Source organism: Sceloporus undulatus, chromosome 1 (assembly GCF_019175285.1).
Source record: "Sceloporus undulatus isolate JIND9_A2432 ecotype Alabama chromosome 1, SceUnd_v1.1, whole genome shotgun sequence".
Classification (NCBI taxonomy): Eukaryota; Metazoa; Chordata; class Lepidosauria; order Squamata; family Phrynosomatidae; genus Sceloporus; species Sceloporus undulatus.
Window position 1 is genome coordinate 269679101 of NC_056522.1, and position 24991 is coordinate 269704091.

The following is a 24991-nucleotide window of genomic DNA, read 5'->3' on the forward strand; positions in this document are numbered from 1 at the left end:
GTTTCTTTGAATGTAATGTGTTTGTGGACAGTGAGTGAGTGAGTGAGTGACCGACCCGGGGGGGGGGGGGGGCTGCACAAACAGCCTGATATATTTTATTGTATAGCCTTTATTGAAAATTTGAAAGAGACTTCTTTTCAAATTTTACTGTCATCTTTATTAATCAAAATGCTTCAGGTTTTTTTTTTAAATCTTTATACACTTCAGCTAAAGACCCTCTTCTGTTAAGCCACTTCTGATATCTAAGAGTACATCTACACTAAGAGGAAAATCCCATTTACCTTTGGGTTACCCTAGAATCATAGAGTTGGAAGAGACCACAAGGGCCATCCAGTCCAACCCCCTGCCATACAGTAACTCTCAATCAAAGCATCACTGACAGTTAGCCATCCAGCCTCTGTTTAAAGACCTCCAAGGAGGGAGACTTCACCACCCTCCAAGGGAGTGTGTTCGAATGTCGAACAGCCCTTACTGTCAAGAAGTTCCTCCTAATATTGTGGTGGAATCTCTTTTCCTGGAGCTTGTATCCATTGTTCTGGGTCCTGATCTCTGGAGCAGCAGAAAATAAGCTTGTTCCCTCCTCAATGTGATATCTCTTCAAATATTTAAACGTATCATCTATTAACCTTCTCTTCTCCAGACTAAACATCCCCAGCTCCCTGAGTCTTTCCTCATAGGGCATGGTTTCCAGACCCTTCACCATTTTAGTTGCCTTCCTTTGGACACGCTCCAGTTTCTCAATGTCCTTTTTTAATTGTGGTGCCCAGAACTGGACACAGTATTCCAGGTGGGGCCTGACCAAAGCAGAATAGAGTGGCACTATTACTTCCCTTGATCTAGACACTATACTTCTATTGATGCAGCCTGAAATTGCATTGGCCTTGTTAGCTGTCGCATCGCACTGGTGGCTCATGTTCAACTTGTGGTCTACTTGGACTCCTAGATCCCTTTCACATGTAGTCTCATTCAGCCAGGTGTCCCCCATCCTATATCTGTGCATTTCATTTTTCCGCCCTAAGTGGAGTACTTTACAGTACCTGATCTGCAGCAACCATGGGTTTTGTCTACACACACTGAAAAATGTTCAAGAGAACTGTCCACAAAAATTCTCCCTTTCAAACACACCTTGGTCTGATAAGTTGCAGTATGCGCAAGCACAAGGCCATGGCCAGTCTGGTCCCCCCCCCCCCCCCCCGGCATGGTGGCAAATGCTTTCTGAACCAGGATGGATGACTAAGGAACTTTCAACCGAGCTAAGTTTGAAATGGAACATGTATAAGAAATGGAAAAAGGGGGAAATCACAAAAAAGGAATTCAAAGAAATAGTAGGCATGTGCAGGGATAAAGTCAGAAAAACTAAAGCGCAGAATGAACTCAGGCTTGCTAGAGAGGTTAAGAACAATAAAAAGGGCTTTTTTGTATATGTCCGCAGCAAAAGGAAGAAGAAGGAAATGGTAGGGCCACTGCGTGGAGAAGATGGCAAAATGCTAACAGAAGACAGAGAAAAGGCAGATTTACTCAACACCTTCTTTGCCTCAGTCTTCTCAGAAAAGGTAAAGGGTGCTCAACCTGAGGATAATGGAGCAGAGGACAGAATAGGGGAATTTCAGCACAGAATAAGTAAAGAGATAGTAGAGGAATACCTTATTAATCTAAATGAATTTAAGTCTCCGGGACCAGATGAACTCCATCCTAGGGTATTAAAAGAACTGGCAAATGTAATATCGGAGCCATTGGCAATAATCTTTGAAAACTCCTGGAAAACAGGAGAGATCCCAGCAGACTGGCGGAGGGCAAACGTTGTCCCCATCTTCAAAAAGGGGAAAAAAGAGGATCCCAACAATTATCGTCCAGTTAGTCTGACATCAGTACTAGGAAAGATTCTGGAGCAGATAATTAAACAGAGAGTCTGTGAACATCTAGAAGGCAATGCCATAATCACAAAAAGTCAACATGGGTTTCAGAGAAACAAGTCATGCCAGACAAACCTAATCTCTTTCTTTGATAAAATTACCAGCTTGGTAGATGATGTCAGGGATGATGGGAGTTGTAGCTCTTCACCTCTGGCTCGAACTCACCACCTGGTTGTGCACCGCGCTGACCAGTTTTGGCCAGTGGTTATAGCTTAGCAGAGTTACAGAGAATAGGCTGAAGACCCCGACAAACTCTCCAAGCCTTCTCACTCTTGCTTCCACAGAAGTCTTCACCCTTCTTCAGGATCCAGCTGGTTCTTGTAGCTTCACTCATGACACCAGACAACTCAGTAGTCTTAAATAAAAGATCTACTTTATTCTACTATATACAGCTCCAAAACTATCCAACACAACAATACTCTACTCCTCACTATCCACTACTACTACCCACTACTACCCACAAAATACATTGGGATCTATGTTCATTATTATAGTCAATGCATGGTACCACCCACTGTTGTCTGTTTCCACCCAGTAGGCATGTACACCATTTTCATTGGTTCTCTTGGTTCATCCTACAATTAGTGATTTCATCATCTCAGCCTTGACCACTTAACAATTGTCAGGTGTGTCCAATTATCCACTTTGCATTTCTGTCCTTGGCATTCAGGACTTGTTAATTCCATTATCTATTACACCTGTGTGGTTCCCAATTGGCTTCTGCTGAGTCACCCTGACTCTCACATACATTGTTTTATTTCACTTACTGTATATCCCATGTTGCTTTTTTTTCCTTGACAGGGAATGCTGTGGATATAGTATATCTTGATTTCAGTAAGGCCTTTGAAAAAGTTCCCCATGACATTCTTGCAAACAAGCTTGTAAAATGTGGGCTAGACAAAGGAACTGTTAAATGGATCTGTAATTGGTTGACCGGCCGAACCCAAAGGGTGCTCAACAATGGCTCCTTTTCATCCTGGAGAAAAGTGACCAGTGGGGTCCCACAGGGCTCTGTCCTGGGCCCAGTGCTATTCAACATCTTTATCAATGACCTGGATGACAGAATTGGGAGCATACTTATCAAATTTGCAGATGATACCAAATTAGGGGGAATAGCTAATACCCCAGAGGACAGGATCAAGATTCAAAATGACCTGAATAGACTAGAAAGCTGGGCCAAAGCTAACAAAATGAAATTCAACACGGAGAAATGTAAGGTAATGCACTTAGGGTGGAAAAATAAAATGCACAGATATAGGATGGGTGACACCTGGCTGAATGAAACTACGTGTGAAAGGGATCTAGGAGTCCAAGTAGACCACAAGTTGAACATGAGTGAACAGTGTGATGCGGCAGCTAAAAAGGCCAATGCTATTTTAGGCTGCATCAATAGAAGTATAGTGTCTAGATCAAGAGAAGTAATAGTGCCACTGTATTCTGCTTTGGTCAGGCCCCACCTAGAATATTGTGTCCAGTTCTGGGCGCCACAATTCAGAAAGGACATTGAGAAACTGGAGCGTGTCCAAAGGATGGCGACAAAAATGGTGAAGTGTCTGGAAACCATGCCCTATGAGGAACGACTTAGGGAGCTGGGGATGTTTAGCCTGGAGAAAAGAAGGTTAAGAGGTGATATGATCGCCCTGTTTAAATATTTGAAGGGATGACATATTGAAGAGGGAGAAAGCTTGTTTTCTGCTGCTCCAGAGAACAGGATCTGGAACAATGGATGCAAGCTACAGGAAAAGAGATTCCACCTGAACATTAGGAGGAACTTCCTGACAGTAAGGGCTGTTCGACAATGGAATGCACTCCCTCGGAGGGTGATAGAGTCTCCTTCCTTGGAGGTCTTTAAACAGAGGCTGGATGGCCATCTGTCCGGGATGCTTTGATTTGGATTTCCTGCATGGCAGGGGGTTGGACTGGATGGCCCTAGTGGTCTCTTCCAACTCTATGATTCTATGATTCTTCCTCACAGCCTCCCATGACATTGCTATGGAGTGCAGTCCACACACAAGCATGGATAACTTGTTTTTTTGATCAAAGCTAGGATAAATCATTACCTTTTCCACTTTGAATTAAAGTCCTGAGGCAATGAAAATGCCCAGATTCAGCCTCAGTTATTCCGTACATCATTTGGGTATCTTGCTGTGAAAACTAGGTGAGAATGTTTTATTCAGACCGTATAGATGGACCCATATTGATGGCAAAGGATAGGCAAGTCTCAATTGTGGCTTCACAGTTCCACAAATTTATAATCCCATAATTCAGGCAAATGGCCAATAAAGCAGCAAATATAGGCTGAGCTGTGAACTCAACTGAATTTCCATTTCTAGAAAAGGTGAGTTTAAATTTCTTCTTTTTTTCCTTAATGAATTTTCCTTCCCTTTCTGCTTCCACATATCACATATGAAGTAGAACTTGGGAGGGGTGAGGCTAAAACAACTTCTTGAGGATGGAATAAATGTGTCTACCATATGAAACCTCAGTTTCAAAAACTGACAAAAATTATCATCCCACTGAACATAACAAAATTGGAAGGGGAACCTGCCACTACAATCCCACTCTTCCCTTTGGTGAGATCATTCTAGAGTTTAGTCAAACAAGTAAGGCTACTGAGTATTACTTTTTCATTTCAGATATAATCTAATTCCCGAAAAAGGAATGTATTTTTAAGTGACAGGTAGATTTGTTGTTGTTGTGTACTGTACTTTCAAGATGTTTTCGACTTACGGTGATTCTAAGGTGAACCTATCATGGGTTTTCTTGGCCTATTTCTTCAGAGAGGGTTTGCCATCCTTTGAGACTGAGATGACATGATTCACCCATGGTCTCCCAGTGGGTTTCATGGCTGAGCTGGGAGTCCAACCCTGGTCTACATAAGTGTAAAAATGCAGAGCACCCTTCCTCAAACTGGAGACCTCCAGATATTTTGGACTACTACCAGCCTCAGTGGTCATAGCCAGCAAATAGGCAACATGGAAGCTGTAGTCAAAAATATCTGGAGAACATGAGGCTGGGGAAGATCATTCTAAAGTTTTCTTTTCCTCAGGCTTATCTTTCAATTCTTTATCCCATTGTTTACACTTGTTAATAGCAGTGTAGTTTAGAGTAGCAGACCATATAGGAATCTTTATTGCTTTGATAAAGCAAACTTACTCCAAAAACGTGTAGACTGAAGGCTGATGATTTACATTGGAGAACCATTTAATGCCAAGTAAGTACAAAATTTATTACGTGCCAGATTACCGTTGCCTCAGTGAGATGGAACTACAGACAATATAATGTGTGAAAGTTATGTGAATAAAGAAAGTTTCAGAATTTTATTTTCTCTCCTAATTTTGGAGAAAACATTTGTATTTATAGAGGCAAAAGCACTTGTACTTGTAGTAAAGTGTGAGCTATTTTCCCAGCAGGATATGCAGGCATTGTATCTTACTAATAACACAGAAAATAGCTGTGTCTATAAGTGGATCAAACTTAAAAACAAATACAGGTAACCATGGCCTGTTTTTTTAGACAAGGGCTATACTCTCAGTTTTCATATGTGGTCTAATCTCCACTGCAGAAATAGTGCAGTTTAATACTGCTTTAACTGCCCTGGCTGTGGAATTCTGGGATTTGTATTTTGTTGTGGCACTAGAACTCTCTGACAGAGAAAGCTAAATCTCCCAGAAAACTACAAATCCCATAATTTTATAGCACTGAGCCATGACAGTTGAAGTGATATCAAATTGCATTATTTCTGTAGGGCAGATTATACCAGAGTTTTATCACTCAGAGTCATGAATATGCAAAAGAGGGCTACCTTGGCTGTGGTGGCCTACCTGAGGAATACACTCTGTTGGAGGGCCAGTGGCATGAACTATGTACTCATTTTGACACCAAGTTAAATCTTGACTGCTGTCCCTCCAACTTCTGGGCTCAAAATGGTGATTTTTGTGTGAAAAAGAAACTGGTTTCCAGAAATACATGGATTTTTGTGTGTGCAAAAATCATGTTTCTTGCACACATACAAACCCCCCATTATTTTTGTACAGAATAGTGTATTTCTGGAATTGTTATACTTTTTCTCCCCCCCCCCTTTTTTTTAAAAAATATTTTTTATTTCTTATTTTTTATTTTTTATTTCTTATTTTTTATTTCTTATTTTATTTTTTATTTTTTATTTATTTATTTTAAAATATTTTTTATTTCTCCCATAAAGGCAGAAAACAATAACAAATACAAACAAAAACAAGCTAAAATACAGATCTTTAAAAACCAACTTCAACTGGAATTGTTATGCTTTTTCAACCCCCTTCCCACACAATGTTTATGCAAGATATACACATGTATTTCTAGACCAAATAATTTCCCAAGACACTTTGGTAAATATAAGTACTGAGCAGAAATTGCACATTATTATTATTATTTTTCCTTTGAAGTTGGGAAGAAGCTACAGAAATTATTCAAACTCACATACAAGTATGAAATAGTCAAAGATTTGCATCCATACATTGTCCCCAAAATCCATGTCAGACAACTGTCTTTCTACCCCTTTTTGCATTAACCATAATTACTGAACACTCTTTGGGGGCAGCTCCATAAAGCTTGCAGAAAAACATATGTGCCAGTAGTACATTCCAGTAGTCTAAATCATGAATCCCTGTGGCCATATCTGCTTTCCCAAGGAAAGGATACAGCTGGCTCACCAGGTGAAACTAACCACAGCAATACCTGGCCTTAGAGATGCTACTAGTCTTTTTTTTTTCTTAAAGAAATAAATGAGTAATTTTAGCAATTTTCTTCCCATTGCAATACAATCTTCAGAAACCGCACTGTTATTGAAGCCTATTCATAGTTTCAGTTCTATTCTGTGCAAAGTTCACTCATGGTTATTTTGTACAGAAAACAGCATCTTCTGTACAGGAAATAATATTTCCTGTTTTCTGCACAAAACAACAACATGTTGATTTTGCCCAGAATAAGTCCCTAATAATAATAATAATAATAATAATAATAATAATAATAATAATAATTTTATTAATATTTCGCACTTCTCTCAGGTGGATCGAAGTGGGATTACAACATGATAAAAATATACAAAACTCATCAATAAAATACAATACGATACAATAAAAAGCAATATGCTTCATCAAAACTAATTAGACTAATTAAACTAGTTCTATCTGAGTGACAGTGGGGTAAAATTGTTCCAGTCTTACTGAGGTAGGATGGGACAGTGTTTCTTAGATGAGGTCGGGTGGGTAGGCTCATCGGAAGAGATCTGTCTTGACTGCCCCTCTGAAAATCTCCAAGGAGGCAGCCAGACAGATCTCCTCCGGGAGACTGTTCCACAGTTTAGGAGCTGTTGTGGACAAAGCTCATTGGGAAGTTGAGTCCAGCCTGTTTTTTTGTATTTCCAACTGGTACTTCCCAGATATTCTGAGAGTGCGGGGCGGATTGTGTAGGAGAGGCATCCCCACAAGTATTTTGGGCCCAAGCCATATAGGGCTTTATAAGTAATAACCAACACCTTGTATTGTGCCCAGAAGCTAATCGGCAGCCAATGAAGATCTTTTAAGATAGGTGTTATATGGTCAGACCTTGTCAACCCAGTAACTAATCTGGCTGATGTATTTTGAATCAATTGAAGCTTCCAAACTTGGTACAAGGGTAGCCCCATGTAGAGCGCATTACAGAAATCTAAATGAGAGATTACCAGAGCATGTACCACTACTTCAAAATCCTTTTGGTCCAGATAGGGACGCAGTTGGCGTATCAACCAAAGTTGATACCAAACACTCCTGGCCGTCACATCTACCTGAGATGACAAGACGACTGTAGGGAGGGGTCCAGGAATACTCCCAAACTGCAAATTTTGTCCTTTAGGTGAAGTGTGACCCCGTCAAGGACAGATAAATTTCCTTCCCTAGGGTACCTATTGCGAGTACCTCCATTTTCTCTGGATTCAGTCTGAGTTTGTTTTCCCTCATAACATTTTATGCACAGAAAATAGTACTTCCTATGCTGAAAATTCTGTTTTCTTTGCAAAGCAACGTTATGCAAAATTTCCCCAGAAACAATCCTGTACAGCAAAGATTCTCATCAGTCCAGGATTCTTCTCAGAAACTTTTAAGGACACATGAAAAACATGTGTTTTCACCATTTCAAAACTATTTTTGAATATTCTTTTCACCTCTTTTCAGTTACAGTTTTGTGTCTTGTAGGCTTTTTTGTTTGTTTGTTAATAGTTAATGAGTAGATTATCTGTATTGCATAAATTGAGCACATAATTGTTTTAAAATTGTTTTAAGACTGTTCTGTTGATTGCACCTTGCTCTGAGATCTTGTGATATAGGATAGGCTATAAATATTAATATAAGTTAATTGTGATACTCTTTGAAACTCCAATCATAAATCAGCTGAAGAGGGGTCTTATTTTTCATGAATAGCTGAATCTTACCAGTCACCTCTTAATGCAGGATGAATTGCATTCAGCTTAGTATATTTTGAATGGAAATATTTTTGTACACCTTGGCTAACTTTAGAGAGGGAACATTAAAATGGTGACTGAATGAGCTTTACACATTTGTAGCTTGAAGGAGAATTTTTCCTGCCTTTCCTTTTTTATTACCATTGGTGCATATGTTTTTCTGCAAACTGTATTAAGTGCCCATGGACTACAACTTTAGTGTGTAACTGTTATTGCAGCTGTGTGGAGGAGCAAGATCACTATTCCCTAGAGCAGCTTAGGAGAGAACTCAAATACATTGAGCCAAAAGCAGATTGTGTTTATGTAAATGTCAAACAGAAATATGGTACCCGAATGCTTATCATACTGGAGTGTGATATCAAGAACAGTTTAGGGATTGTCTAGATGTGAGGGGGAAAACCAATTATATGGTAGATTTATTTTTAATTTCATAACTGATATTTTGCTTGCTCGTAAGGGGTTTTTTTCCTTTAAATTCAGGAAATAATTCTAACTGCTGTCTCATTTGGTTGCAAATTGCTAAGCCTTACAATAAAGGCTGAATGTTTTTGAAATCTTAACACTTCCTTATTTTGGATTACATTAACAGTTCATTACAGAATTTGAAAGGCTGAAATGTTCTGAAAAAACTAGATACCAAGTTTAGTTCCATACTCCACCATGTTTTTCAAAAATAATAATCTTTGGTAAATGTCTGACATTTGTCAGTAGCTTTTTCTTCATATGTAAAATTAGCTGCACTTTATTCTTGCCATTGAGGAATAAATATGTAATCAGTTTTTGAATTGTTAGTTGTTGAATTTTTTTCTGTGAAAATGCTATAACCTGCAGTGCTGAAGAAATAAACGATCTTGTTGGCATTTAAACCACCATGTTTCTCACAGTAATTATTTCTCCAACAATCAATTTATTTATATTTATTTAGCCTGGTCTATGAATTTAAATTAAAAGTTCTCATACATCTTCAGCCATTTTGTCAGCCAGCTTCCATACCCTTCTTCCCGAAATGCCCTTGTTCTTACATTGTTATGGATAAGAGTTAGCTGTCCATTGATGGAGCCGGGAGAGAATCATGCCACTGCACAACTGAACAGAGATTTTGTCTTCTACATTGCAATTGCTGTTGATGCATTGTTTACTTACTTGTTTTGGTTACATCTCAACTTGTTTCTGCAGGTGTGGCAGACATTAGATTCATTGCTGGGGCATAAGCAATGGATATTAGAGAACCTGTTCCTCAGCATGGGATACTGGCATTTAGCTTCAAGATGTCAGCCTAGCTTGGGGTCCAGCCTTAATAGCTTAGCCTTCATGATGAGAAGGGCTTGTTACTGCTGCCATTCTCATTATGATCCAGCATATGGGATAGATGCAGATAGTACTTCAACAGTTGGGCTGCCTCAAAATGGGATCTTGACTTGTGTGATCTGTTCAGTTATCCATCTTAATGACCCTAATTGGTACTTTTGACTTTTGGAAATGCTACCATCTTGCTCCATTTGCAAAAACACTGTGCTTCTGTATGGTGGATCAGATCCTTAGTAATGTGAACAATGAGCTCATCATTTCATATAAATCTCAGAATAAATAGCAGTGTTGCTCATAGCCATGTCCGTAAACAAGTATAATTTAGATTGAAGGTACAAACTCTGATTTAAAGTGTAAAGGATAATACTGCATTGATCTGTGCAATTTGATGCAACACAAATGTTAGGTTTGAGTAAAATGTTATATATTGTCTAAATTCAAGAGCCTATCTCTAATGCAATGGTTGGTGCTTTGCTAGCTCGTATCTAACTAGTTCCATCCCCTCCCAAATGATACTGTTTGTTTACATTTAAGGTTACATTTAAGTTTAGCATTATTTGAGCAACTGGGTGAATATTAGAATCCTGATGCATTTTGAAGCATGCTAAAGCTTTTTAAAAAAAAAGATGCTCTAAACCAGTGATTCCCAAAGTGGGTGGTATGTTCCCCCCTTGGGGGCACTGGAAAAATCCAAGGGTGCAGTCTGGGGAAAAGGGGATGGCAGAGGGACTATCACTCAAATTATTGATGCGCAAGAAATACAAGGGAAACCAATGGCCTTTAGGACCATGATGGGTTGCATGAAATTTCTTTTCAGGGTCCCTTTAAAACACCGCACAGCAATATTGATTGCTTTGTCTGGTGGTGTCTCCCACTCTTCACTTCCCCACATATAAACTCATTCCCTTAGTCACGTATTTGACTAGTAGAGGTGGTTAGGAAATTCTCACAAGGCTTGGGTGCAGGGTATTGCTTTTGTGGTTTGGAGCAATGCCATTTTGGGAAAGACTGACTGACTAACTAGTGAGGTGCTAGCGGTGCTTTGTGAGCTTTGCCAGGATGTGGCCAGATTAGCTGACAGGTTGGAGTTGCACTGTTGTTTCTGCTTTCTTTTGTCAGACAGACCAAGTGAAGAGGTAGCAGATGAAACAATGTTGTGTGTGTGAACAGTTGAAGCTGTGTGAGGAAGGCACATCTCTGGGCAAGAAGGGGGAGGAGTATTTGGGGTCAATTCTTGGAAAGAGTTTTTATCTTGGAGCAGCTCCAATAGTTAAAATCTCTTCCTTTCCCCATTCATGCAAATCTCCAGTCCATAGCATGTGGCCTCTGTAAACCCCGAAGCACATGCTGGCTGTAGCCCTCTCCACCCCAATACCCTTCCTCCCTAAGGAGAACCTTCTCTCTTTGCGCCTGGTCACCTTGGAAGTTGCAACTAAGCAGCTGACTGAGCAGTGACCAAGAAGCCTCTTGCCCACACTGGCTTTTGCCACAAGGCAGTGGTGTCACTAGGATTCTAGAGCAATAACTCATGGTGCCCCATTAAACTCCTCCCCTACCAGACCATACAGAATTCATAGTAATGTTTTTTGTACTCATGTTTGTACTAATAATTCCATATATCACTGAATGTAATGGCAATAATTGTGACATAAACTACTTCTAAACAACTTCTTTATCCTCCTAATTCCTGAAGCTGGAGGCTGCTATCTTCCATTTACACAAGAAACTCCAGGTTCATTAGTGGGATGCAGGAAGAATCCAGAGATTCTTCCCTCTCTTAACTCCTAATGCAGAAGGCTTCTGTTAGAATGGGAGACAGCAGTCTCTAGCATTAGGAGTGGAGTGTAAAAGGAAGCCAGGGATTGTTTGTCCTTCTAACTCATGAAGCAGAATTCCTGAACTCCTCCTTCATCCCACTCCTGAAGCTGAAGACTGCTGTCTCCCATTCCAATAAAAGCCTTCTCTTTTGGGAATTAAAAGGAGGAAGAATCCCTTGATTCCTCCTGCACCCCATTCCCAGAGTGGGAGGCTCTTGTGCCAATGGCAGACAGCAGCCTTCCTCACACTCACTCACTTCCTGATTGTCCTGCCTGATTGTCCTGTCTCATAAAATAAAAAAATAAAAGTTTTATTTATATACCGCGCCTTCCTTGGATCAGGGCGGTTTACATACATTATACATACAATAGGTTAAAAACAAGACAGAGCATTATACAATAAAAATAAAAACAACAAGCCCCATTAGCCCATCCTCATGGCCACGGAAGAGGAGGGAGGCCCTTAGGATTTTTATGGGGGGAACGCTTGCTGGAATAAAAAGGTCTTCAGATCCTTTTTAAATTGGGCCAGGGAGATAGTCGAGCGGAGCTCGGCGGGCAGCATGTTCCAAAGGGCCGGGGCGGTGATGGAAAAGGTCCGCCTTGTGACGGAAGAGAGCCTAGCGCCCGGCACCTTCAATAATAGCTGCCCGGATGTTCTGAGGGTGCGGGACGGAATATACGGGGAGAGGCGGTCCTTCAGGTATCCTGGTATCATGGATAGGGCCAGGCAATACCAAGAGGATAGAGAAGCCCAGAAAGCCCTGCCCTGTCTTTTCCTCTTCTCCCAGAGGGTGTTTGAAGCTCAGGGGTCAGAGAAAGGAGAGGCCTCATTTGCCCCACTATCTGGCCACATCTGAGCTCCTAATGTCTTACAAGATATGTTAATACTACACCCCCATTTTGTCCAAAAGGCAAACATTTAGGGAGCAATAGTAATGTTACTAGGATGGTGGTCATGGTGTCATCCCACTTATGGTATCACCTGCTGCAACCTGCAGCCAGCATGCCCCCTAGTGACACCTCTGCTTCAAGGTCAGCATGGGTGAGAGGCTTGTCAACCACTACTCAGCCAGCTACTTGGTTGCTGCTCCCAGCGTGACCGGTAGCAAAGGGAACAGTGGCTGAGACTCATTGTTTTGAAAGTGTGCAGTAGAACAGTAGACCTCATATCAAGAAATACACATGTGTGTCTGGGGGAGGGGCTAGGGTTGTCATCCAAAAGGAAAGGTGGCAGTAATGCCCAAAAAGTTTGGGACCACTGCCCTAAACTAAATTGGCCATTGCTATTGCAAAATATGTTTGTTAGCTTCACTAATCTTCCCTTCTTCTCTCTACTGTCCTCGTTGTCCTGGAGGGTCCTCCTTCAGGGGCTGGGGAGGCTGGGGTAGAGCTTGTTGGACTGAAGCCCTCCCTCCTAGCTTACTCCTTTGTCTCTTCTGTCCTCATTGTCCTGGAGGGTCCTCCTCCAACTGTCATCGAGACAAGAGAGGAAGGTTAGGGAAGCTAACAAACAACAGTGGAGGCATCACATAGGGAGGAAAACAGCTACTGGACAGCAGCAGTAGTAGTGGGTGTCACTGTGAGAGAACAGCAGTGACACAATAGCTAACACTTGTTAGTACTGTGCACAGTGAGGTGGAAGTGGCTCTCTTTGGGTATCCCCCTCACCTAGGAAACCCTATGATGAGATATACCAAGTGAGACACAGACAGAATCAAAGTACTAATAGGAAGAAATAAAGATGGTGATACAAGTAGTAAGACATGCTCAGAAAGACAAATGCAATCCAAAGCAGCAGCACATATAAAAAAGGGACATGGAATTGGGAAGCATGAGCCAAGGGAAGCTAGAGATAGTAAAAATGGAAATGGAACGCATGAACATAAGCAGTACTGGGGGTGAGTGAGTTAAAATAGACAGGAATGGGTCACTTTGATTCAGACAACTACAAAGTATTCTATTCTGGGCATAAAAAGACATGAAGAAATATTAAGAAGAGAGGACTGCAGCCAGCAAATAAGAGGAAGATTAAGAAGGGGAGGGTGGCTATGAAAGAACTGGAAATGATCCTAAAATGCAAAGCTATACAACTGAGCACAAAAGTTAGAATCGTACAAGCCACTGTATTCCCTATTACCATGTATGGATGTGAGAGCTGGACAGTTAAGAAAGATGATAGGAAGAAAATCAGTGCATTTGAAATGTGGTGCTGGAGAAGTAGTGCTGAGGTTCCTATGGATGGCCAAAAAGACAAACAAATGGGTCCTAGGGCAGATAAAGACAGAAATCTCCCTGGAAACTAAGATGATCAAACTGAGGCTATGGAATTTTGGACACATCATGTGCAGGGGCAACTCATTGGGAAAAAAACAATAATGCTAGGAAAGGTGGAGGGAAATAGAAAGAGAAGAAGGCCACATGCTAGATGGATGGACTCTATGAAGGAGTATGAATGTACAGGAACTAAGCAGAGCAGTGGAGGACAGGGGGAGATGTCTCATCCACAGGGTGACCATGAGTTGAGATCAACTCGAGAGCAGTTAACAACAACAAATTGCAAAATACAGGGCTTAGTATAGTTTGTTTGCAAATTCCAACCAAATGTCCTCTAACTTAGTCAGAAGTTCTAAAATATTACCATGTAGTCCTGTGCCAGTAATGACTGCATGTGAAATTTGTCAGGCACAGGTGCACTATGAGCTTTTATTGGCAAGCATGGCTTTTCCTCAAAGCAGAGGAAAAGCCATTAGCCCAACACTTGCTGAAGTCAATCTTCTTATTTGGGACTGGATTTGAGATTAGTGTTGGTGATAACCAAATTATGGCTGCAGTTTGCAGTTGACTCCTGAAGAACTGATTGACGTTGCCTGCTTTTCCTGATGTGTAATGAACTGAGTGATGTAGAATTAGTGGATAGCTGGCTGGTTCTGTGTTTGCTTTTGAAAATAAAGAGCAAGCGTCTCACTCTCTCTCTCTCTTTCTCCCTTTCTGTGTGTCCCACATTGCTCTTTTCAACTTATCGTTAATGTGCTGAGGGAATTCCGGTCAGAGCTTATAGCCTCAGAACTTTCCATTCAAGGGAAAAGAGAAATTGGGAGGTACTAGCCTGAATTGTTTTAAATGTTTCTTCATGGTAGAGTTCCTCCATTATCAGGGATAAACCACTTGATACTTTTTAAGCCTTAGTTCCTTGTGCATAAAAAGTTGGTGTGACATATTTATCCTTAGTAGCACTGACAACATGGATATGGGAACAGGGATGATTTGTTTATTCTGTCTGGGTCTATTCCTGTTTTGGATGAAGTCCAGAAGGATGGAGGGCTGCAACACTGGGATTTGTCCTACAGAAAAGGGGCTTATTTTTAAAATTCACTAGGCAGGAGGATGTGATGGATACTCAAAGAGCTAAATGGACTTCAGGATGGGTGATTGCTGGAGTTTTGGCATTATGAGGTGCTCAAGGATAAAGCATGGATATCTGCTAAAAGGAGAGGAAAGGTACATGGGAAAGCTGGATCAATCAGGTACCAGCAAAGAATAATAGCACAAGTGACTGTCTATATGTTTCAGCTGGCCACAGATCTGTTGAGATGTCTCCCTACAATAGTGTTTTGTGGTTTTTTCAGACTATGTGGCCCTGTTCTAGAAGAGTTTATTCCTAATGTTTCACCTGCATCTGTGGCTCCCTCCCTCTAATAATTTAGGATATTTATCCTTGCAGAAGTTAATTGATATTGCAATATCATGACTGTACTCAATTAAATGTTACCATACATCTGCACATACATTCTTTAGCCATCTACTGTGTCTCCTTTCTGAAAAGGCAATTTATATTGGAGAAGGATTTGTATTAGAGAAAGGTTAGCTCATTTTTGTTCTGTCCTTGTGGTGGCTTCAGTTAATTGTTTAATAAATTACAGATTAAAGTGAAAAATTTAAATCCAGATTTATACTTATCATGACAGTTCTAATTCTCTTTTAGGAAAACATGTCACACACCCAAGACTTTGTCCAAATATTACCAAGTCCACATATGAAGCTGACTCCTGCTTTTCAATTTTTAGAAGTCCAGTACAAAGTCAAATTTGTTTGAGCAAGTTACAGGTTTCTCCAATTAAAAGGAGATCAAGCAGCTTAGATACCATGAATATTTTCCTCTTTGAAGTGTGGAAGTGACATGCCAATATAAATAAATGCACTGCAGGTGTGTGTCCCAGACCTCCTATTTATCACTGTATCTTTCTTCAGGCAGTGGTTTCCTCTTTGTAGCTGACTGTATAAACATTCGATTCTGAAGGCATACAAAGATGCTTAACTTGTGCCATACAAATTGAGAACATCTCATACAAAGACTTGAAAAAACAGGCATTGATTACCACATGCACAGTTGGACACATATGCTATGAACATCATATAAAGATAGGAGGAGAGTTTCCATACTCATGTCAAACACTTAATGGAAATGCTGGCATGGAATATCCTCATGCCAAGATCTGAAGACTAGTGCTACATATTTCAAACCTGATGTCTGTAGCATATGTCCATATAGTCTTAGTTCCAGAAATGTAGGTAACAAATGTCAGTTTTTTAAACAGTGTTGTGTAACACCTTAAAGATTACCAAATGTATTTATATAGTATAACTTTTTGTGAATTGTAGTCCACTTTGTGAGAAGTATGAAGTATTATCCTGAGCTATAGACACGAACTGCTGCAGTGTATTGCAGTCCATGAAAGTTTCTGGCACAATGAATTTCCTGGATATGTGCATGAATTAGGTTGCCCAAATTAAGAAATATTGAGATGTAAAGAAGGAATGGATTTTTTGTGCAGCAAAGCAGCACCACCTCCCTTTTTCTAAGTTTCTGCATTTGTTTTTGCATTTGTTGGTAGGTTATGGGAATATAGTATGTGGAGGGAAATCAGACTTTATTAGTATCTTTTCCCTCTCTTGCTTTTGCCGATCTTAATGCTTCCCTTTGCCTTTTGCTTACGGTCAATTTAGCTTGACTGGGATGCTTATTCCCTAATAGATATGTTTAGGATTCCACTGATAAGCAGGTCAAGTCAGTCTTTGAGGACTTAGACTGGATTTCATTAGCAGATCAAATGGAGGACTCTACTAGAAATTTATCTATGTGTTTTTAGTGCTTAGCTTGCTTCTGAGAAGTTGTTGGTCCGACATGACAATGGCAGAATTCAAAAAGGATCTTTGAACTTAATTAGAACTGTTTTTGTAATAATAATAATAATAATAATAATAATAATAATAATAATAATAATAATACAGCAGAATTAGCTCAGTGAGGAATGGTACTAAGCATGGTATATTGAAGTAGTTCATGAGGACTTGTTTGTTTGCCTTTCTAATGACTCTCTCAACTTATTTTAAATGTAAATAGCATAGCCTTTTGCCTGTCTGCAACTGCTCTGGCAGCTGTGTCTAAATGTAGTGACAAAAATCAATCAGCTCCACCCCCATTACTTACTTGAGTTTATACAAGGCAAGATATTAAAAAACACTTTTGTTCGACACCCAGCCACGGGCAGAGGAGGGGGAATTTGCCAGTTGCTAATGGATACCTAGCATTTTTGTGTATGACCATGAAGAACAGCTTGTGCACTTTCACCTCTGATGTTTCCTGAATAACGTGGGTCTCATTTAGGTCAGTAAGCCTTTATCAAAACGTCAGGAGTGAAAAATGTGTCTTGGTGTAAGCCGACTGGTTGTTCTCTCCAGTTGCAGGAGTCTATAGAACAATCAATGTTCTCTAAGCTTGTCTGCATGTCATGCAAAGAACTTGATGACAGTAACCATTGACTACATGTCTGTTTCATTGTCTTTAGTGCAGCCCAAATTTGCATATTTGTCAGTGTTCCTGTTATCCAATGAACCATGGAGGGTATTAAAAAACACACAACTCTCATGCAAATTTCACTCATGCTCCCCCCTCCCAAAATTGCAAATCTGAAAGCACCCATAACTTAGCCTTTTGTTTCTTTCTGTTTTTTCTAGTCTGCTTCATCTTCCACTCTTACAAAAATAAACTCCAATTTGCATGTGTGGAGTTTTTGTTCAAAGCGTACACATCCTTTTCCTTTCTCAGAATTTGATTTTGGTTCATCACTATTTCCTTGTATTTTGAGACAATGAAAGATGTTAGTTTTTGTAGCACATATTTATCATGTATCTATTTACTCTCTCTTTTTTAGTTTTTAATTTTTTAAAAAGAGCCTTAGTGGTTTTGCGGTTTGCCTTCATCCAGAATTCTGGAGAACCTAGAGATTTTGTACATATATGCACTAAGCATCTAGATTATGGAAAAACAAATACAATTATTTTCAACTCGATAAGAGATGAGAATGTATCTTAATATTTTCACGTGTATAATTTTCATTAGCTGTCTATAGCTAGTAAGTCCTATTAAATTTAGTAGTATTTACTCCTAGGAATGTGCATGTTAGAGTGCACTGTAATTCAGTAGGGTGTTTTTTAAAAAAAATTACAGCACATTGTAATAATGTTTTGTTAAATAAAAAAAATAATGTAATGAAAGGAAAAACAGATGTCCTATTAAATAGAAAACTACAATTTGTCTCTCCCTTATCCAAATGCTTGGGACAAGAAGTGTTTTGTATTTTGCATTTTTTTTTGTATTTTGCAATACAATGGGCTGAGGATAGCTGCTGAGGTTTGCTTCCAGGATGCCCCGTGGATACCAAAATCCATGGATTTAAGTCCCATTAAATACAATGGCAGAGTAAAATGGTGTTCCTTATATAAAATAGCAAAATCGAGGTTTGCTTTTTGGAACTCATATCTTTTTGGAATATTTTCAAGCTGTGGATGCTGGAATCTATAGATAAAGAATCCATGGATATGGAGGGCTGACTGTACTTATATTTGCATATACATGCATAGAATCATAGAGTTGGAAGAGACCACAAGGGCCATCCATTCCAACCCTCTGCCATGCAGGAACTCTCAATCAAAGCATCCCCAACAGATGGCCATCCAGCCTGTGTTTAAAGACCTCCAAAGAAGGAGACTCCACTATACTCCGAGGGAGCGTGTTCCACTGTCGAACAGCCCTTACTGTCAGGAAGTTCCTCTAATGTTGAGGCGGAATCTTTTTTCCTGCAGTTTGCATCCATTGTTTCGTGTTCTAGTCTCTGGAGCAGCAGAAAACAAGCTTGCTCCCTCCTCACTATGACTTCCCTTCAAGTATTTAAACAGGGTTATCATATCACCTCTTAACCTTCTCTTCTCCAGACTAAACATCCCTAGCTCCCTAAGTCGTTCCTCATAGGGCATGGTTTCCAGACCCTTCACCATTTTAGTCGCCCTCCTTTGGACACACTCCAGTTTCTCAATGTCCTTTTTGAATTGTGGTGCCCAGAACTGGACACAGTATTCCAGGTGGGGCCCGACCAAAGCAGATAGAGTGGCACTATTATTTCCCTTGATCTAGACACTATACTTCTATTGATGCAGCCTAAAATTGCATTGGCCTTTTTAGCTGCCACATCACATTGTTGACTCATATTCAACTTGTAGTCCAAGTAGACCACAAATTGAACATGAGTCAACAGTGTGATGTGGCAGCTAAAAAGGCCAATGCAATTTAGGCTGCATCAATAGAAGTATAGTGTCTAGATCAAGGGAAGTAAATGCCAACTTCTATTCTGCTTTGGTCACACCCCACCTGGAATACTGTGTCCAGTTCTGGGCACTACAATTCAAAAAGGACATTGAGAAACTGGAGTGTAATAAGGTGTCTTGGAAATGGGACCTAAGTCTAAACCCAAAATTCATTTACATTTCATATACATATACACATAGCCTGAAGATAATTTTATACAATATTTTGCATAATTTTGTGCATGAAACAAAGTTTGTGTACAATGAACCATCAGAAAGCAAAAGTGTCACTATCTCAGCCACCCATGTTGACAATTTTGGATTCTGGAGAATTTTGGATTTTGGAATTGCAGATAAGGGAGACTCAACCAGTATTATGTGATGTGATGTATTCTTTTTGGAATTATTTGTTCTAAATGGATTTTCAATTTTTGCAAAGTTTTACTGTGAAATGAAAAAAAAATTATAAATAGTATCTTCCTGCTTTTTTCTCAGTAGATGTGAGACACAAACTTTTCCAGTAGAAAGTTGGTATTTACATAGTGCAGTGACATCTTTCTTTTACGGTCTTCATCACATCTCCTAAGTGAGCATTTGATGAGAATTTGGGAGGTGTGATTAGTAGTTGATTCTAATATGGAGCTTTATTTTATTTTATCACATGTCCAGATTCCATGTAACAGGTATAAACTGTATAATTTTTCACCCAATTATTTCTTCCTGTAGATCCTTGCCATATAATGTCTGCCTCGCATATAGTTTAGCTTCTCTAAATATGATCTGAGAAGTATTGAAAGCTTGTTAAATTAATCTGGCTCCTTATTTGTTTCCTCTAGGAAATTGTATTAGTGGTGTTTTTTGGAACGGAGTATGTGGTTCGATTGTGGTCATCGGGTTGCCGCAGTAAATATGTTGGTTTATGGGGAAGACTTCGTTTTGCTAGAAAGCCAATATCTATCATTGGTGAGTATGCATAGCTTTGAATGGAATTTCTTTTACGTTCAGTAAAGAAAATTGTTCTCTTTGCTTTATCCAAAAAGAACTCATTGTTTCTGTTTGGTCCTCCTGTAATCCAATGAATTACAAAAGATGAGAGGATATATGCTGTTTAAAGGGATATAAAATGGACAAAACACACCACAAAAGGCCCTCTTCTATCTGGGAATAGCTCCAGTTTGGGATGCTGGATGCAAGCAGTTATATTTGTAGTGTGTTGCCAGTACTGACATTGATTTCCCACTCTCTTTGCTGTATGGGTACTAAAATGGGTAGAACTTACATGTTCCCCCAAATGTTGTTTTAATGACCCTCCATCAGCCCTATCCTGAACAATTGTGAAGAATGATGGGAATTGCAGTCACCTATCCAGAACAATTGTGAAGAATGATGGGAATTGCAGTTGAGCAACTTTGGGAAGACTGCATGATCCCTGGCCTTATGCTAGAAGAACTATTTCCCACTCCAAACCTGATTGTTCTGACAGAGCATGGGCTAGTGGGCTGTATACAGTAACAGAACTGGTCCAGAAACCGGCACATTTTCCAAATGCAAATATTCACAATGTTAATACATTTGGATTATATGGTCTAGCAGTGTGCCCTGTTAATGCTGTTTGCAGAGCAACAGAGCTGGAATCAGGGATTTTCTGAAAGTAGAATTTTATTGCTAGAGCAGCATAAAATGGCATTTGGCAATGTAAAGGTTGCAGACTGTCCCAGGGATAGAAGGCAAAGGCAAGGATTGGTTTTGATATGACTCCGTATCTGTTGATTTTTTTATCCATGGATTCACCCTCCTATGGCTTGATTTTTCATTTTATGTAAATGACAGAATTTTACTATGGGGCTATACATATGGGCAGTATGCAGCTGCCCCTTTTTGCCTCAGATCAGTGCCACAGCAACCGCATGCAGCAGTACCGATCCGCTCCATGGAAGCAGCTCCCTGGAAGGGGTGTCATAAGTGCTGCAGCATGGCATTATGATGCCCCTTCTGCGCTGCACCATTTGGGTGCTGTGCCACAGTGGTGTCATAGCACATGCTGTGTAAACGGGTGCATGCCAAAATGGCACCCTGTGGGTGGGGTCACGGCATCAAGTGTGCAGATGCTACACCATGACTCTGTACAAGCCCAGTGCCACTGTATTTAAAGGGACTTGAGCTTTCATGGATTTTGGTATCCACGGGGGGTCCTGGAACCAAACCCCAGCAGATACCAAGGGGCCACTGTATAATTTTTTTAAATATTGATGACTTCTTGGACATAAGTGTTAGCAATTATTGGGATATGCACATGCACACAGAAGCTCAAACTGAGTCCTGCATAAAACATTATAAATATATAAGCAATTTGCAGGAAGTTTCTAATTCAGTTTTTTTAAATCTTTCAGATCTAATTGTAGTTGTTGCTTCCATGATAGTGCTTTGTGTGGGTTCTAAAGGTCAAGTTTTTGCCACCTCTGCTATCAGGTAAATATAATATCATTAACAGTTCCCTTCATTTTATCCCTTATAAAATTGATTCCTCTCCATCCTCCTCCTCCATAATCACTCCTCTACTTTCAGACCTGTCCAACTTTTACAATTTCACTTTCTTCTAATGAAAATTCTTGCAGAGGCATTCGGTTTCTTCAGATCCTGCGTATGCTTCATGTAGACCGGCAGGGTGGCACATGGCGGCTGCTGGGATCTGTAGTTTTCATACACAGACAGGTATGTGAAACCTTAGAGGGGAAGTGGGAATAACAGGGTGGTTAGCTTCTCTAAATTGTCAGCATTTATCTTGACATGCCTAGGGCTGAATGAAATCTCCTTCTCTCAGCTTCAGCACAGTACCATACTGGCCAGAGGTCCTGGCTGGAGCATTACACAGTGCAGATGGTAGTAAGGCCTTCTCTGCCTCTTTATTAAACATGTGTTTAGCTTTTGCTGCTCATTGAGGGACTGGAGGTTTGTGCCAGACTATAGTTAGGTGTTTCTTAGGAGCAAAATTCGATGACAGTCTTCATTGCCAAGAGCAGGCTGCAGGGTTAGCTATAGTAGTGCAAACCAATTTATGTGCCAGTGCAGGGAGTGTATCTCCATTTGATTGATACAAAAATTACTGGTGTTGTGACTTTGTTCCATTCACCATACAGATGTGTATATATGTTTATGGGTTTGAATGAATATGTTAACTTATTTAGCCAAGGTATTGATGAGCATCTTGCATGTGCAGACAGCCCCTTGCCACACATTTCAGTTAAACAGGAAACTTCTAATGAGACATACTATCCTGTTTTATTTGACAAGGGAAGTTAAAGATACTTAAAATACGGTATAAAACAAGTACCATTTTAAAAGAAGCATCCCCTTTTCTCTGTTACACAGGAAGGAATTGTGATGTGACCCATGTGGGCTTCTTCGCAAAACAAAATATATTTTTCAGTTCAGAACTACATACAAAATAGTTAATGTACTAAAACACATACATTTGGCCCTCCATATCCATGGATTATCCATCCACTGATTCAAATAAATGGCTTAAAAATATATTTTAAAAAAATATATCCAAAAAGCAAACCTTGATTTTGCCATGTTCTATAAGGGACACCATTTTATTATGCCACTGTTTATAATGGGACTCGGGCATCCATAGATTTTGGAATCCACATTGGGTCCTGGAATCAAACCCTACCAAATGGGCTGGATGAGGGAAAACAAGCTCAAGCTGAATCCAGAGAAAACGGAGGTACTTGCGATAGGAACCCCTGGACTGGGTGGGGAGGTTTGTCAACCAGTATTGGACGGGGTCACACTTCCCCTAAAAGACGAGGTTTGCAGTTTGGGAGTGCTCCTGGACTCGTCTCTACAGTTGACATCTCATGTGGAGGTGGTGGCCAGGAGTGCTTGGTACCAACTTCGGTTGATATGCCAGCTGCGCCCCTACCTGTCTCAGAGAGACCTTGAAGCAGTAGTGCATGCACTGGTAACCTCTCACTTAGATTTCAGCAATGCGCTGTACATGGGGCTACCTTTTTACCAAGTTCGGAAGCTTCAGTTAATCCAAAATGCTGCAGCCATATTGGTCACGGGAACATCAAGATCGTACTATATTACACCAATATTAAAATCTTTACACTGGCTGCCGATTAGCTTCCGGGCACAATACAAAGTGTTGGTCGTTACCTTTAAAGCCCTACATGGCTTGGGCCCGAGTTACTTAAGGGAACGCCTCTCCCTACACAATCCGCCCTGCACTCTTAGAACCTCAGGGAAGAAACTGCTGGAATACACAAAAACTAGACTGGTCACTACTTCCCAAAAAGCATTTACAGCCACAGCCCCAAAATTATGGAACAACTTACCGGAAGAGATCTGCCTTTTTACCACACTAGAAGCCTTTAAGAAGGCATTAAAGACGTATCTCTTCCAGCCGGCATATCCACCCGACCTGCTATTGTTGAATACTCCCACTCTGATTTAATAATATGGAAAACAGACGACGATTCAGATGCTTTAATTCCCTTATCGCAACACTGCTGGTTGATTAGTATTGTATTGTATAGTATAATATTGTTATATAATGTTGTTTTTAATCTGTTATGCACTTTTCAATTTGTATTCTTGATATTGATGTGATCCCGCCTCGATCCGTAGAGAGAGGCAGGAAATAGAAATAAAAATTATTATTATTATTATTATTATTATTATTATTATTATATCAAAGATCCACTGTTTGCTTTATTGGCTAAGAATTCTTTTACTGGGTGGCAGGCCTAATAATTCTGTAAAAAGTGTTACGGAAGGGAAGAAAATGAACAAAATGAACAAAATAGTTTCTTAGGGGCTATACAGACTGCCCCTAAGGGACGGCCCGTAGCTTCCCCTTTTAGTGCCAGATCAGGCCGCAGCAACCAGCCCTGGTAACACCAGACCTTTATTTACATTTGGGCTTTGCACACAGACCAAAACAAGTCAGTCTGTTTGCAGGATTGTATACATTTTATCTTTTTAATTCTTCTCGCATTCCATCATTTCATTTTTTTCTAATAAAACTACTGTGTTTTTATAGTTCTTTCCCCTAGACTTTTTTGCTTTCAAAACCATTGGCACTGATGCCATGGCTTTTTGGCACTCTTTTGAGGAGCCCCACGCCAGCCTGGGGGCGGAGTCAGATCATGTGTTGTGTGGAAGCCACACATTGACTTCGCCCCCAGGCTGGCCTTAAAGGCTGGTCTGTACAGCCTCTTAGTTCTCTGGTGTATTCTCTTCAGGTCTGTTACAATCTGCCCAGATCCACCCCAATACCTCAGTTTATGTCAGGGTTGTCAATCAATCAGCAATTTTAAAATTCAGACTGCAACCCTATATGTGCTTACCTGGGAGGAAGGCCAATTGAATTCAGAAGGTCCCACATTTCAACAGAGATGTATAAGATATGCTATAGATGAATCACATTTCAATCTATGTTATGAGAATATGATGGATGCATCATTCCTCCAACTTAACTTGGTTATTCTGAAGCATGATAGCTACCTTCCATCCACAAAAAAATATAATAATATCGAGTTTGGATCAAGGTGGGTTACAACAAACAGAATAATAATAAAATACAATATACAGTACAAGTAAAAGTCACATTTCTAATTAATCCCCTACCCCAACCCCCTCCCAGTCATAAAAAGTAATAAACAAAAACCAATAACAATATAAAATAAATTACAATATAAAATACTAATTAAAGGAAAAAATAAAATTAGTTAAAATTAATTGGAGGCGAAACTTCTATCATTCTAGGGGTAGATGGGGGCCATCAATATCAGTGGAGGGAAGGCTAATCTGGAAAGGCCTGC

General features: G+C 40.1%; 1 protein-coding gene across 1 annotated transcript in view; it reads left to right on the plus strand.

Moving 5' to 3' along the window:
- The window catches only part of KCNQ1 (potassium voltage-gated channel subfamily Q member 1), a 462809-nt gene that overhangs the window by 121235 nt on the left and 316583 nt on the right, over positions 1–24991 (plus strand). Inside the window, exons 3-5 of the mRNA XM_042445270.1 lie at positions 19994–20120; positions 21548–21626; positions 21773–21869. Of these exons, the coding sequence (XP_042301204.1) occupies positions 19994–20120; positions 21548–21626; positions 21773–21869 (303 nt within the window). The remainder of the gene's footprint in view (positions 1–19993; positions 20121–21547; positions 21627–21772; positions 21870–24991) is intronic.